Source organism: Parambassis ranga, chromosome 13 (genome assembly GCF_900634625.1).
Source record: "Parambassis ranga chromosome 13, fParRan2.1, whole genome shotgun sequence".
NCBI lineage: Eukaryota > Metazoa > Chordata > Actinopteri > Ambassidae > Parambassis > Parambassis ranga.
In genome coordinates, this window is record NC_041033.1 from 1,021,605 (window position 1) to 1,037,016 (window position 15,412).

The following is a 15,412-nucleotide window of genomic DNA, read 5'->3' on the forward strand; positions in this document are numbered from 1 at the left end:
AACATTGCACATAAAAAAAGGGTTAATGTACAGAAATGAAGAGGGCATGCTGAACAGATCAGAGCTACACTGGATGAAGAGTCATCATAGACAAATAAGGCCTTGACAGATCGCACCAACTCAAGACATGCTTTCGCCCACTTCACAGAACGATATGAACATGCAACTTCAGAAACAAACACAAAGGAACTGAATAGAACCATTATATCGAAGCTTCGTTCGTCATTTCGCAGATAAAATGGGCCTATTTGAATTAACTTCAGTCACATTTGATTAAAACAAAATGATACATTCTTCTTTTTTTTCATTCCAAAAGACAAAATGAAAACTTGGAAAACAACACCGGTCCATTTATTGCACACCATTGGTTCACAAAAATATTTTGGGCACTTTTGCGTTTCAACAAACAGCAGCATTTCCTTATAAAAAGTTGAATACAGACACCAAACACAACTGATGAAAAGCATGACATACAAATGTAGAATAGAAAACATTTTTTGTAATTCTGACATTGTGCAACTAGAGTTAATAGGTCCATTTACTAAGGCTAGCCTCTTAAATGCACAACATCATACAGTGTTTTAAGGGGTGAAACAGCAGGACCCCTTTGCTAAATAGCATGGACCACTTAGAATGATTATCTCTTTCTTTATAATATGTGCAATTAGTGATTGCCACGGCAAATCAATGAGATCGAGAACATTTGGTCCTGTAGGAAAAAGCTTGATTTGTACCCAGATAAAAAGGGCAAATGGCACATTTAGAAAGTGACTGAAAGGATGGCACAGGGTGACGCCAGTTATTATTAAGACAGATCTCATTAGATTTCACTGATCAGGACAGGGGGAAGATTGGTGCATTATTCAGCTTTACATTTACAATCAACCCTGTGTGTGTGCACTCTTACATCCTGCTGGGGTAAATCTACACATCACCTTGTTTTTACTACTTTAGGGGAAGAAAATAAAACTGAACAACCCACTCAGTCACAGTCAGTAGCATTCAACTCATGGATCTCCATGAATGTCATTATCTTTTCAAAATACAGGCACGACAAGCACAGAATTACAACCATGTTGGCACAACACGAGTAACAAAAGTCGGAGGTTAGATGTCAGCTTAGAAACATATAAGACCGTATTGATCAGATCAGCTTTTGCTTCACACACTGTGAGTGTGTGTATCATTCATAATGATTCAACTCACAGTATTTACATTCACACATTAGCACACACTGATTGCTTTTAAAGCATCACATTAATACTCAACCATCCTTTCCTGCTGCCCAGGCTGCAGTTATACAGTAAATATCCACTCACTGAGCACTTTACATGCTTTTTTAAACACCTTTACAATCTATAGTAATAGGACATAACCTGTTATTTTTAGTTCATTAACCAAGAGATTGGATTAAAAAGTACATTATTTTACAGTGCATAATTTTTGTTTTTGACAACATCAGAGAGCTGGTAATTTTACTGTATGTTTTTTTCTTTAACTGCTCATGCATTATATTGAAACATAGATTTTGTCAACAAAATATATATTTTGCTCCAATTATAAATATTGATGGAAACAATGGCACAGTTATTGCACAATAAAGTGCTCAGTGAGTTTAAATGGTGGTCAGGAAAATGTTCCAATGTATTTCTCCTTTTGTGATAACAGAAAAGGATTAGGACCACTTTTGAAAAATACTCTCAAATATGACAAAAAAGTCAGAATTCTGAATGCCAAAAATCTCAGAATAAAATAAATATTATGAGGTTACAATCTAAATTCTGAGATTAAAATCAGAATTCTGAATCTAAGAATCTCAAAACAAAGCTAATATTCTAAGGTTATAATCTGAACTCTGAGATTAAAATCAGAATTCTAAGGAAAAGGGCAGAATTCTGAGAAATTCTGAGATTAAAGTTAGAATAAAGTCAATAAAGAGATTTAAGTCTGAATTCTGTCCAAAATAATGATAACCAATTTTTACAGTGGCTCAAATCCTCCTTCTCTATATTATAAATTATGTAAAGAAAGGAAAAACTCAATGGTGGTTAACCTCGAATTCACAAAAGACATGTACCCAACAGTCATGCAATATCCTAAATCCTTAGCAGTGTACCTGTTGGTAAGTCACATGAGACAATATTTTGAACACAAACTGATTGAACTGGCCGCTATTTGTCAAGCAGGATTAAATGCTACATTACCATATCTTAGAGACTACAACACTGCAGATGTGACACAACCTTGCAATTCCAAATTTGACAAGATCATATTTATCATAAGTTTCAGTCTTATTTTGACGTTTCAGTTTTCTGGTTAGATTTTAAAATAACAGTCAAACCACTGCTGATTTAAGTTAATCAAAACTCTTAGAGTTTAGTTGCTAGAGATGCAAGGTTTGACTTCCCAACAGTGTTCAGTAAAAAAAAAAACATGTCAGAAAAATTATATACTGCACAAATGTCTTTAGGGAATACTTTGTCAATATAGTTCAAGTTTTAAACATTTAAAAATAAAATGTACTATGTTCATATTAATCAAAGAAATGCACATACACACACCTGACATATATTTCACAACACCCAACATACACAGCATTCAAAGAGTAAAACTACAGTACAAGCTATTGCAGTATAGATAATATTGACATTGAACGGTTTGCCTATAGCGACGGCACTGAAGGAATAACACAGTCGCTGCCCTTACAAACTAGCATTACCACCACAAATGAAATACAGGGAACTTTTTTAGCTTAGTTTGCACAGGCTTGATTTGTCACTGCTGGCAAAGTCAAGACCTTATTTCCCTCTACACATAACTTTGTCAAAATGGGATCTCTCAGGCACTTTCCAAACGTAGAGCAAGGCTTGGATTTATCAGACCTCAAATTGGCTAAGACAAAAACACTTTATCTAGTACTGCATTCACGTCATATGGGAAACAACCTTGCTCATTCAAAATAGTTTTCAAAATCTGTTTACTTGACCTATTCTCATATTAACAGTTAAGTTTAGGAAACAACATAATGTATATATATATATATATATCACTGTTTGTTTGGTGTTAAACTAAAATCTGTGCATCTGTGTTGCTGTCTTCTGCACTCTTCAGAAAACGATGAAATCTTGGTGGTTTCACATTATGAGTGTCAACATATGCACGTGTCCAAGTTGTCCTTTTCAGCCGTCAGATCATTCTAACAGAGATTCCCATATGACATGACTGCAAAATAAGACATGATGGGCAAGTAGAAGACTTGAATCACTCTATGGTAATGGAAGCCACCTCCTTGGCCTGAGCATGCTGCTGCTGCAGCTGCTGCTGCTCTTCTTCAAACACCTCGGGGGAACTGCCTCCTACACCGTTGTCCATCTTGGTCTCCTCTGTCATGGCAGCCGTCTCGTCCACATCCTTAAGGGAAGCTGGGGCTTCCAAGGGATCCAGGGGTTCGGGAGAAAGGAAGCCGGAGGAGCTCTCACAATTCTGGGTGGAGGAGGAGACCTGGGAGATGACTCGCGTCTGGACTGAAGAGGAGGATGAGGCGACAGTGGGGTTGGAGGTGCTTCCTGGGTAACCCGGGTGATGTTGAGACTCCTCCAACTCATATTGGACTCCCAGTGCCTCCTCTTCCTCCTGTACCTGGCTCAGGTAGTCGGGCACGAGGAAATCACTGCAAGGACCAAAAGAATATTACATTACATTGACACTAATGTTATGTCAGATGCAGTTTTCACAAATATACACAAATAGGCCTTTATGAACATTAAGTGGCGGCATCATCGGTCTAATTATTACATACTATATATTTAATTTACACAACCAATAAATACACTTGTCAGTTTATTACTCTAAACCAACACAGAATTACTAAAACATCAATTCTGCTAGCCGATGGGCAGAGGTTTGCAGCAAAGCTGATGGGATTAAACTCAATAGCTGATTAACAAAAAATTAAATCACCTATGTAGTGTCATGCCAAATCTAAGGAAGGCCAGAGTGGACACAGGCCATCTAAATGTAAAAAGCACCTTTGATGCAGTCCTCTGCTTATGGTTGAAATAAAAAAGGATAATAAACGATATGAAGACAAACCAAAGAACTAAAGCCAAATTGAATGTCATTATAAAAATCTAAATATTAAACCATAAAAATAAGATTTGTTTGGATTTTTTTTTTTACAGTGTTGGATTTATCCTATATACACATACGGCCACTTTATTAGGTCCACCTGTTCAGCTGCCTGTTATCACAAAATTTGATTAGCCAATCACACGGCAGCATTTCACTGCATTTATGCAGGTATGACATGGTGATAATGAGCAAGTTCATAGAAGGGCATCATGACTGAAATGACTTTGAACATGACATGCTTGTTGGTCTGAGTGTTTCAGAAACTGATGATGAGCTCGAGCAGTAGCTCTCTGTTGATGTCAGAGATTAGAGGATATTGGTCAGACTGGTTGGAGCTAATAGAAGGGCAACAGGAAGTCAAATAAGCACTGGTCCAAACTCAGGTCTGCATTTCGGAATGCAGAAAATGTGCAACCTTGAAGCAGGTGGGCTACACCAGCAGAAGAGAACACTGGGTGCCACTCCTATCTGCTACAAACAGGAAACTGAGGCTATAGTTCCCACAGGCTCATATTCATTGGTCGGCTCAGAATGTAGTGTAAACTACATGGATGGGCATATTTTGAGTGTTTTCTAACACCTTGTTGAATCTCTGCCGCCAAAGCAAAGTGTTTAAATGAGTAAGGTGGACCCAATGTAGTGGCCGTAGAGTGTGTGTTGCTGGAATCAAAACTGATGTGTACTACAAATGAAACATACATAGACTGTCACAGCCAAAACACAGCTGAGCTAGGTTTTTATCACATGTGAGAATACCCAAAAACGTACAGTAGAATTACTATGACTTGGGGCCCATTAAACACGTGCGATCACACAAACATTGTCATGAAATATGTTTCAATCCACAGCAGTGTGAATTATAGCTCATTATCCAGAACAAGCAGACAGAATCTGACAAACAGACCTGAAAATCAGCAAGTATGACAAAAATAGAGTAGTTAATGTATCATTTTATGTGAAGACTGAGGATGGGAGTTAAGAGTCTGACTGAACTGCCAGAGAATTTTCCACACTGTTATGATCTCAGGCGTAGACCTCCTACTATAAAACGCTTGAGGAGTCAATGGCCCATTTCAGTCCTGCCGACCTGTGAGGGCTTGAGTTGATTAAGAAGTGGAAAAGTCTGGGAAATAAAAACACACTTTGACTTTATAAAGACACTGTGTTCTGACTTTCATGAGGCTTTGTGGGTCGTGAGCTGCTGATGAAAACAAACAACTCACACTAAAAGTTTAAGGAGAAACCATATGAAGATAAAAAGAGTATACCTGGTGATGTTATCTCAAGTGTACTGAGCAATGTACAACTGAGCTGGTCAGTGACCAACAAAAACATTTTGCAATCTCCTCAAAATGATGAATGCTAAAGGAACAGCTTGGCATTTGGGAAAATACACTGAATTTCCTTTCTTGCCGTGATGCATACTACTCCCATGTACAGTAAATAGATCATGAGTCCACAGCCAGCAGCTGGTTTTCTTAGCACATATTATAAAGTGGAAACAGGGGGAATGGCTAGTCTGGCCCAGTCCACATCAAGTCATTAATTAATCTGTACTAAAGCTGGAGTATATCCAGTGAATAGTCATTAGCTAGGTAGTCGTGTTCTGGACTATTTTGTAGCTTGAACAACTGAAGTGGACGCTTCAGGAATGCACACACACAAACAATAGTTTAGAACACAGTCTCTTGCCAAATGTTAATGATTTATGTGAATCTAACCTGCTACTGGCAGTTGCTTTACCTTTACTATAGACACATAACAGTGGTATTAATGTTATCCTTTCAAACCCTTAAAAAACTGTATAACCTTTCCTGAAATGTCAAACAATTGTTTTAAACACATTAAATTTCTCCAGTAAATACACTTACATACTTCAGCATTCAAATGATTTGCAATTAAAAACAATTCTACATAACCACGATCCAATGAACTTCAGATATTAGAATCTAAACTAAAGTTATTTTCTGATCCAGGTGAGATCTGAGTAAATGATGGGGGTCGGCGCCCCCAGACTCCTCACCTGCTCTGGAAGTAGTTTGCTAGTTCGGATGCCTCATGGTTCAGACTCCTCAGGTGTACAATTAAATTGCCAGAGTTGGTGAACATGGCGCCGCACGTTTTGCACTCATAAATCCGCGGCTTGCGGATTATGTGTCGGGAGACCCTCATGTGGTGCTTATATTCACCGAAGGACGTGAATGTGGCGCTACAAATCTGGCACCGGAAACAGCGTTTACCTTCGTGCTTCAGCCGATGCATCTTTAGGGAGTACGCCCGTGTGAACTTTTTCCCACAGCGATCACACTGGAAAGGTTTAATGCCTGCAGGAACAAGAAAAAAACCATGGATGCTAATCTTGATAATAGTTTCAAACTGTTTGTATATGGATGGGATGGAGTAGAGGGTTAATACTATATATATTTAACTACAACTCTACATTCAACTTGTGTCCATATAGCACTATCAGGGGGGTTGGAGAGTGCGTCTTCAAAAATTCCTATGCTGCAAGTAGATGTCTTTCTATGACAACAACACACCTAGTGAACCTGATGACTGTAGTGGTATTGGTATTCAACTGGGACCAAAGCATCCTGTTCTGACAACCTCCCATTCACCAGCAATATTCAGATTCCCACAATTGGGCTCTTCCATCTCTGTTCATTTCTCCTTGACATATTGTAGTCTATAACTCTGGATAGGGATGCACTGATCCACATTTTTTCACTTCTGATCTGGTCCAGATATCTGAATTTGCCCATACTAATACTATTCTGATATCAGAGCTCTGTTTGTTCTAATTCAATTATTATCATTATTGTTGATTTTACATGAAGCTGTAATGAACACCTCTATGTCCCCAACGCAACTTGAGATAAGTATAAGGACATCAAAAGAAATTCAGAAAAACATGAAATCCTGTTAACAGAAAAAATCCCATCCTGAAAACAAATATGCAACTGTAAATGTTTCAAATGGACAGCCAATATTTATTAAATCCAAGACAAGAATAAAGAAAAAACACATATAGCCCCAAATGGGCCCCTTGAACAGTGGTGGTTGTCCTGTTCCTATCCTTCTGTCCCTATCCTTCTCTTCCACCTCCAGCTCATCTACAATTTGCATCCAGAGCATAGGGTACGTCTGCTGCGTGTTGATGAAAGGCATGCTTGCAGCTGCAACTCAGAACTCACCTGGCAACAAGAAATTCTATTTTCTGATTAGCTATTAGGTTGGTAATTCCAGACAGACTGACTCTGACTTATTTATAGGATAGTGTATAGGAACTCCTGTGTGCCAAAGTTAATCATTTCTCTGCATCAGAAATGCCATGTATGGCGTGTGAGTGTGTGAACTTGTCAAAATGCATGTGTCTCAGCCCTGGACTGTATATAGTTGGTTAGCCTCAGTGCAGCTCAACGCTCACCTGCTAGCTGGCTGCAAACTGTGGAAAGGATCTCCAGAACGGAGGCGTGTCTCATTACTCCGTGTCTCAGTGAGAGACACCTCCGTTCAACAACATTAAAGCACAGACATTGCTAATCGATCAGAATCGATCTCAGCAGGTTGTATTGGAAATCTCATTAGTGAATTACGTTGGTATCAGAACCCGATATCAATACTGGATCGGATTGGCCCCATCCCTAGCTCTGGACACATAAGAACAACCAAAACAAGATGTGCTTATAACTTCAGGTTTTTGTAACTAGTGTTAGTAACTCAAAGCAGCAAAAAAAGGTAAGTATTTAGTATTAAGTAAATGATTAGTATGTATGAGGAATACATTTTGGATCTCTGGTTCATATGCATTGTTTTTGATCCTTGTTTATGGATGCACTGTATTGTCTGCAAATACATTGGTACTGTCAGAAACATCAGCCACTGGCCAATAAAGAGAGCAGACAAATGGACCCTAACTCATCGTTACTTTCTCACCCTGTTGATGCATCAAAAATGATTAGGTACAAAAAAGCTATGTGGTAATATAATGGTATCGGCAATCCAAATCCAAAATTCCAACAGGACTTGAATAACTTCAGCACATTGATATCAACGCACAATATCAAGTGCACTAATACTGATGTTACTCCTAAAATCATGTAAACTTCTATAACACTTCTTTATAATCTTTGGAGGAACATGCCAATACGATGGTATCATTTCACCTACCAGAGTGTATGAGCAGGTGCTGTTTCAGGTTTTGAATGCGTGTGAATCTGACTCCACAGGTGGGGCACTGAAAGGGCCGATCGGGGCCGTTGCTGCCAGGCCGGGCTGAGGGGCTGATATAGAGGTGGTATGGATACTGGATACCTTCCAGCCTGTGACGAAAAGAGATGGAAGAACTAAGTGATAATCAAGCTCTGCCACTTATACTTCAATAAAACCTTCTCAGTGTCTCCTGATAGTTCCTCCAAATTTACTTCAAGTTCCAAGATGTTTGAGATCTAACATTATGAGGTTAGTGATGATAGTGGTTTGTGTCAGGTTGTTTAACATATGACGCTCACTGATTGCCCACATTAGCTTTCACATAAAACTTATCACGCATGTTTGTGGCTTGAAGCTTTTATTATATACAACCAGCATTTTTATTTAATGAAGAATTATTTTAACATGACGTCTACATTTATTGTGAAAACAGGTGTGGCCCAGACACCCAGTAGTCATAAGTCTCCAGTCTATAGATTTTTTTTTTATAGATTATGACTTGTTCACTGCAAGTTCTAACAAATTGTGATACCTCTCATCGTCTTCTGCATGTCCTCCAGCGTTAGAGGTGCTCTGCATTGACGGCAATCCTTCTGACACTCCCTCATCCATAGACCCTGAAAAGAGCAAAAAGAAAATTACTCATGGAAGCTGTCTACTGAACGTCTGAATAAAGCATAAAGCCCAAAGTATGTCATATTGAAACGGGTTAGACAAATATACTTTAGTTCTTTGAAGGCTAATCCCCCATTTAAGAATTGATGCTATTGGATAACAATGCACTGGGCTTTTCATCAGTTTAGGAAAAGATGACGAATGTTTCCATTTTCTTTTTTTATGTATGGCAGTGCAGAAAAGCTTTTCAAACAGCATTTGGGCCACTGGACAATAAAACTTTCCACTGAGACCGATACAAATAAAAAATCCTGTGGGTGGGTAGGCCTCTGAGAGCAGGGTGAGGCAGGTTTGATTGCACGCTTTACAAAGCAACACTGTGTTAACTGGGTCAGGACACAGCCTCCATAATAACTGTGATAGATACAGTAATACTAGTATGTCTATGGCATTTTAGGGTAAGAATAAAGTAAGTATAAGGCAACATTTGTTTAAAACACAGTGGAACAGAACAGAAAATAGCCACACCTATAGAGGAGGATTGTGGACTGATCAGGAGCTCTTCCTGGACCTGTTCACTCCCTGGCACTGTTTGCTGGTCACTCAGAGAGCTTTGAGAGGCACTGACCGGCTGTGAAGATGCCTCTTGTACCTCCTCATCACTAAGACGCTCCACCTTCACCCTTACATCTTCCTCCTCTGCTGGCACTGGTGGTGACACAACCTTGGAGCTCTCACATGTCAGGAAGTCACTGAGCCGCCGACTTACGACAACCTCTGAGGTCCCTGGGGTGCCCTGCTCTATACAGCGAGGGCTCTCTGGGAGCTTTGATTTGTCTGAGTGGAACCTCCTGTCAATACCAAATGGGAAAGTCCATGGAAATGCCAGGGAGGACTCCACAGGCTGGGCTGTGCTGTCTGAGAATGAGGGTGAAGGGTTAGGGATCTGTGGAGAGGTGGTGACCATCTGTGTAGTACACTTGAGCGGACTTTCAGGTGATGCCATCGTTACAAAGCTCTTGCGTTTTCGTCGTGATTCACGGCAAATGGGGACATTTCTCTCCATCACACTGCAGTCAGATGACACAGGTGACACACTGCCATCCAGGGGAGTCAGGGCACAGTTTGATGAGGCGCTCTCTGGTGCTGATTCATGGGGCTTATCTGCTGTCATGTTGTTATTGTTGTTGTTATTTCCTGGGCTCCACAGAATACTTGATTTCATGAATTCCGAACATGTGCTAGCTACAGCAAACATCTGCATGTAGCTTGCAGCAGCCAGGACATCAATTATATTTTCTGTGCTGACAGACAGGGTAGATGTGTAGGCGTATTCCAACAAAGGAGCAAAACCACTAACTGTCACATGATGAAGGTCCAACACAAACTTGTCCTCCTCCCTCGGTCTACCCACCAGTTTGGAGCGAAAAAATTCACTGCAGCAGGCCAGGACTACTTTGTGGGCCAGGAAGAGCTTGTCTTGGACCCGGATGGTGACATCACATAAGTGACCGTCAATACGTAAAGCATTAAGCTTTTCTAGCATCTCCTGGCTGTGGGATGTCGAGCTGTGGGTGAAGGTTTTGACCCCCATGTTGGAGACCCTTTTGGACAGTTAAGAGGAAATCAGTCCTGCAAAGAGTTGGAAAAAGAAATCAGTTTATAAAAGCTATAGCACAAAAAGTGGAGTCAGGAGTCAAAGGTCCATCTCTAGTTAAAAAAAGGAGTAAGAAATTATAGCAACAGTTTATATCTAAGTTCAGTTCAATTTTATTTACATTGTGTCTAGGTGCTTGACAGAAACCCAGAGCCTGAACCCCCGAGCAAGCAGACAGTGGCAAGGATTTTAACAGGAAGAAACCTTAAACAGGACCCGGCTCAAAAGGAAGAACCTTTCTGCTGATAATCGGCGGGGTGAAGAAGGAGAAGAAGAGGTAGACAGGACAGAGAGGATGAAGGATGGAGAGAGAAACATACATGCAAAAACCATCAAACATGACACACAAGGGCAAACATGACAGATGTTATAAATGTAATGCTAAAACACAATGTATTGTATTTGTTCTTTAGCTGATATGTTGTTCAGGTTAATTGTACTACCACTACATAGAAAACATGCAATAGATGGTGGTGCTGTTGAGCAGGTGGGGGAACTGCTTATTGGATCATGTTTGTGTTTTAAGTCTGGTCTTAAAGGTGGAGGTGGTGTCTGCTTCTGTATATACACCCAGATAACTGGTTCCATAGAAGAGGTGTCCCTCTCAAAACACCACTTTCAGAGAAAAGACAGGATAGAAACAGGGAAGTGTACTGCAAAAAGAGAGTGGGTGTAGGGAGAGAGAAATTCAAAGGTGATCTCGGAAGGGAAGGCAGGGTGGGGGGTTGAAAGCAGGGTAGGGAGCACCGAGGACAAAATGCCAAGTTATGTAACGACAATCAAAGCAGATGCGCAGCGATGCGAGCCAGACCCATGTGGAGGCCAGCACACTACAGGACGCTCAGCAGCTGTCTGCGAGACATGTGGATTCTCTGAGGCATGAGATTTTCCATCAAACAAAAGCTCAAGTGAAGGGGCTCTCGCAGGGAGAGCACACTCTCCTTCACACACACAGACCAAAGGAAAATACTCTTGGGCTATGTTGGCCCAGTAAAGGCAAAGTGAATTACAGACCTGGGCTGCAGAGGTGCAGGAGAGGGCCTTATCTGAAGCAGCAAAAAAAGGCTAATAGAAAGGAGCTTCAATTCCATCTTGGGGTTTTCATATGGCTATAATGTCATCTGTCAAAGAATTTATTAAGCTCTATGATCTGTATAAGGTTCTTTTTTTTCAACTTTTTGTAAAATATCAAAACCAATGCTTTGTGTTTTCTTTCAAAGGAGTGTTTGAAATTTGTTAATGAACGATTTCAGTTCATTAACAACATAATCTTTGTAATGACTCAACAATGCATACCTGACAAAGAGTGCACATTTGAGCAGGTATTTATTTACAGAAAAAGTAAAATTGCCCTTATCAAATATAATACGTGAATGTTCCACCTTGACTGCCTTTGTTATGTTTGGTCTGACAAATGATTCTGTGACAATACGAGTTACCACTAACAACATAAACTATTAAAATTCACAGTATTTATTATGGCGACAGGACAGAGGAGGCGTGGCTTTCAGTCTGGTACTTACACTATGTTTACATTACGTACCAACACATTTTTTAGAACACCACAATACAAGGTGAACACTTGAAGCACAAAGACTGTGGTTGTGTGTGTTTAAATGTTGTAGACTCGGCGTCTCCTGAACAAGATGCTGAACAAACAATTTAGCTAACAGTGTCAAGCTCATGTGTCAAGTCACCTGGAAGGTGTAAATCTAAGACCGGTTTTAACTGTCAAAATAAAACAAATGTTAGTACTGCAAATCTCAGAAACGAATGTATGTCGCTGTTGTGTGTCAGACATGCATGTTAAAGGATGCCATTACGTCATAAGAACACCGTGTAGCGTCATCGCTTCACATAACCCTCTGCTGTTGCCCACTATCGACAGATCTGTATCACCTTTATTTTGAAGCCGGACAGCCACACTTCCGCCCTGACGGTCCTCTACCCTGCACATCCTGACGCAGCAGCTGTATATTAGCTAAATACGTTAGCAACTAAGCTAGCGATAGCTGACACAACACACCGCTGTAAGATGATTTGTTTGTCCTTATTGATGCTGAGCCAACAGTGTAACCAGACACGAGTAAACACAACCGGGTTATGGTTATCATAAAGACCGTACGATGGAAAATTACCTTCTGGGTCGAGGCCTGTGGTAATGGCTAAGCCTCGGGATGCAAACAGCTCAGCTGACAAAAACCAGTCAGGAGACAGCGGTGCGCCCTGCCGCTCCACTCCGCTCACTCACATTCCCTGCTCTTTAGGCAGCTGTCAGCCTGCCGGCCGCCAAAAGTCACAGTTTAATTAGCGCGCACATGAAGTCACATCACAACAGGCTGGTGTTAAAAGTTGCGGAGGTGCTATTTTCATTCCTTTGTGCTCCCCGCTGTCCTTCCAGCGCTGTTTTTGTACCCCCACAATGCAACGCGCACCTCGTACTGTACGCTACTGTAAGAAACAGGAAGTTTCACATTTAGCCAGCACACCTCAGGCTCTGCTCAGGAATCCCGCTGTTTACAGTATATGGCCTGAGTAGACCCGTTTACCTAATACTAACGTGTGCCAGATGTCATTTAAATCATATTTTTATTATTCCATGCATACTGATTTATTTCTATACCAGAGCATGTAACAGTGATTATATACCTACTTTTGTTGCAACACTACAAGTTTACATTTTTATTTACTCATTGGAGATTTAATAATGAAACAACTATACAGTCACCACACATGGACAGATCAAGAGTTACTGGTCACCAAAATGTTTTCTTTTTTTCTCTGTTGGTTTATAATTTGTCAGTTTGTGTCTTGTTGCCACTTTATGCTTCCTAAGGAATTATAGTCTCATAGTTGTCACTTAGTAATTGCAATGTGTGATTGTCATAGCTTTTTTTAATGATTTGAGTCATCACTTGATGTGTCTACCTTTGAGTAGGTAGAAAGCGCTATATAAATATACAACTTCATGTCTGTTTGTAGGTTTGAGTCTCATCATCGCTTGGTGTCTATTTGAAATCATCTTGAGTTATTTTGCCATCACCCGGTGGATGTTTGGAGTCCTTTTGAGTCTCTTTGTCATCACTCAGTCTTCGTTTGTAATTTTGTGTCATTTTCTCGTCACCCTGAGTCTATTTGTAGTCATTGTGAGCCTCTTTGTTGTCACTTGGTGTCATGATAGTTATTTGGTGAAAGTCTCCTTGCACAAAAGTGACTTCTTTGCAGTCATTTTGTATATCTGTTATGCCAACAAGTACAGTTCACACAAGTGCATTCTAAAATAATAATTAAATGATAGTGTCTAGTTGCTGGCAAACGATGGAGACACAAATCAGACTGTGGGCTGCATGATGATGAGACCATGTTGGTAGACCTATTTGTAACTCATTATGAATATAGAATGAAATAAAATGTGGGTAAGTTATCACAGATGCCTGTGTAGTGGCAGCTCCAGCCTGTGATAGCTACTGAGTATCTTTTCATATGGCTGTCTTTATTTCAGAGCAAGAGGTTACTCCAGTGTTGGTGGGTTTTTATCGATCATTGTAAGGGGTTTCAGTTTGTAAAACTAGCAATAAATACTGCCTCGCCCTGCTGTTAAAAGATTCCAACCCACCTAGGAGAATTCCATTAGTCTTGCCTTATTTGGACAGTTTAGTCCCATCAAGGTCCTATCTACACTTTTAGAAAATCATTCTGGAATTGATTCATGGGTAATTTTAAGTATGGTTCTACCTGATAGTGGCCTGATGTGCACTCACCTGTGTGGTCTGAGGTTAATGTAAAATTTTCTTTCATATGTTTACAGAATGGTTGCAAATGTTTCTGATTGTCAGGCATAAACAGGCCATCTGGCATATACTGGGCAATGCCCGGTGGGCTAACGCACATTTTTGGGGCTGGGGTGTCATAATTTAATCAAAAAAAGGATATTATAAATATTTTTTATCTGCCGTGATGGTATTTGAGACATGTAACGCGGTCCATTGGTTCTTAAAGGACATTGGGCTATTCCAATGAAATGCACTTTTTGTTAAATTAGTGTAACTTCTCTTTACAATCCGATAGCAACCAATTAGTTTGCAGTTTTGCATTAGAATGACCAATATGAATCATCTGTGGAAGCTATAAAATGCTAAAAACATCAGCCAATCCTCCGGGTGGACCCTGTGCGGAGTATTGGCTGGTTGTCACTCTCTTCCTGCTCTGCAGCACCAGAGAGGTACGTGCATGATGGCCGAAGTCACAGACCGCAGCTTGCGTCCATGTGATTGGGAGGCGTGGCTTCGGGGTGAGCTCCGAGAGAAAGGGACGTGTGTTTACTTTCGAAATCTGGCTGACTCTCACTGAGTTTTCAAAATCTCCTACCCTACCTTTAATGTGCAAGAGAGCAGCAACATAGAGGAAGGAGGAGGAGGAGAGAGACGTAACCCAGAAGGGACTGAGGAGGAGGTCAGAATAGCTACTGTAAGCCTGGTAAAACAGTAGCTGAAATGTTAGCAGAATGAAGAGGGGCTTTATAGGGAGGGTGGAGGGCTGTTTGTGTGTGTCTGAGAGAGTGAGTTATTATAATGTAATATTAGTGAAACATTGCTTTGCCAAAATGGATGATTAATCATTGGTAGGTAACCAGATAAATAACACATTATTCATAATTAACATTGCCTCCTGCCTCTCTCTCTCTCTCTCTGTTTTTCATACTTAAAAGGTGCCACTTTGGGGAGCTCTTTATTTTACATGGATGTATCATCTTACTGTAGACCTAATTGTCTTGTTTGTTTTTGTAAACAGTACATT

The 15,412-nt window shown here is 40.3% G+C and overlaps 1 protein-coding gene across 2 annotated transcripts; it reads right to left on the reverse strand.

Annotated features, from left to right (window-relative positions):
- Positions 1–322: 322 nt before the first annotated feature.
- On the reverse strand, positions 323–13,051 carry zbtb44 (zinc finger and BTB domain containing 44). Of its 2 annotated transcripts, none has more exons than XM_028419586.1 (6): positions 12,754–13,051; positions 9,487–10,590; positions 8,876–8,960; positions 8,302–8,453; positions 6,155–6,455; positions 323–3,670 (listed from the first exon to the last, which is right to left on the reverse strand). In XM_028419586.1, the coding sequence occupies exons 2-6, from the start codon at positions 10,550–10,552 to the stop codon at positions 3,262–3,264; spliced, it is 2,013 nt and encodes a 670-aa protein (XP_028275387.1). In that variant the 5' UTR covers positions 10,553–10,590; positions 12,754–13,051; the 3' UTR covers positions 323–3,261. The 2 variants fall into 2 exon arrangements, with proteins under 2 accessions (XP_028275387.1, XP_028275388.1); XM_028419587.1 differs by having other exon boundaries at positions 3,517–3,670; positions 6,372–6,455.
- Between the last annotated feature and the right edge of the window lie 2,361 nt (positions 13,052–15,412).

What these genes read in the sequence shown, in the direction of transcription:
- zbtb44 (XM_028419586.1), bottom strand. Translation starts at nt 10,552, where the DNA reads ATGGGGGTCAAAACCTTCACCCACAGCTCGACATCCCACAGCCAGGAG. An exon ending in TCCACAATCCTCCTCTATAG is followed by an intron (nt 8,961 to 9,486) that starts GTGTGGCTATTT and finishes TGCTCTTTTCAG; the next exon opens with GGTCTATGGATGAGGGAGTG. An exon ending in GCACCTGCTCATACACTCTG is followed by an intron (nt 6,456 to 8,301) that starts GTAGGTGAAATG and finishes TTGTTCCTGCAG; the next exon opens with GCATTAAACCTTTCCAGTGT.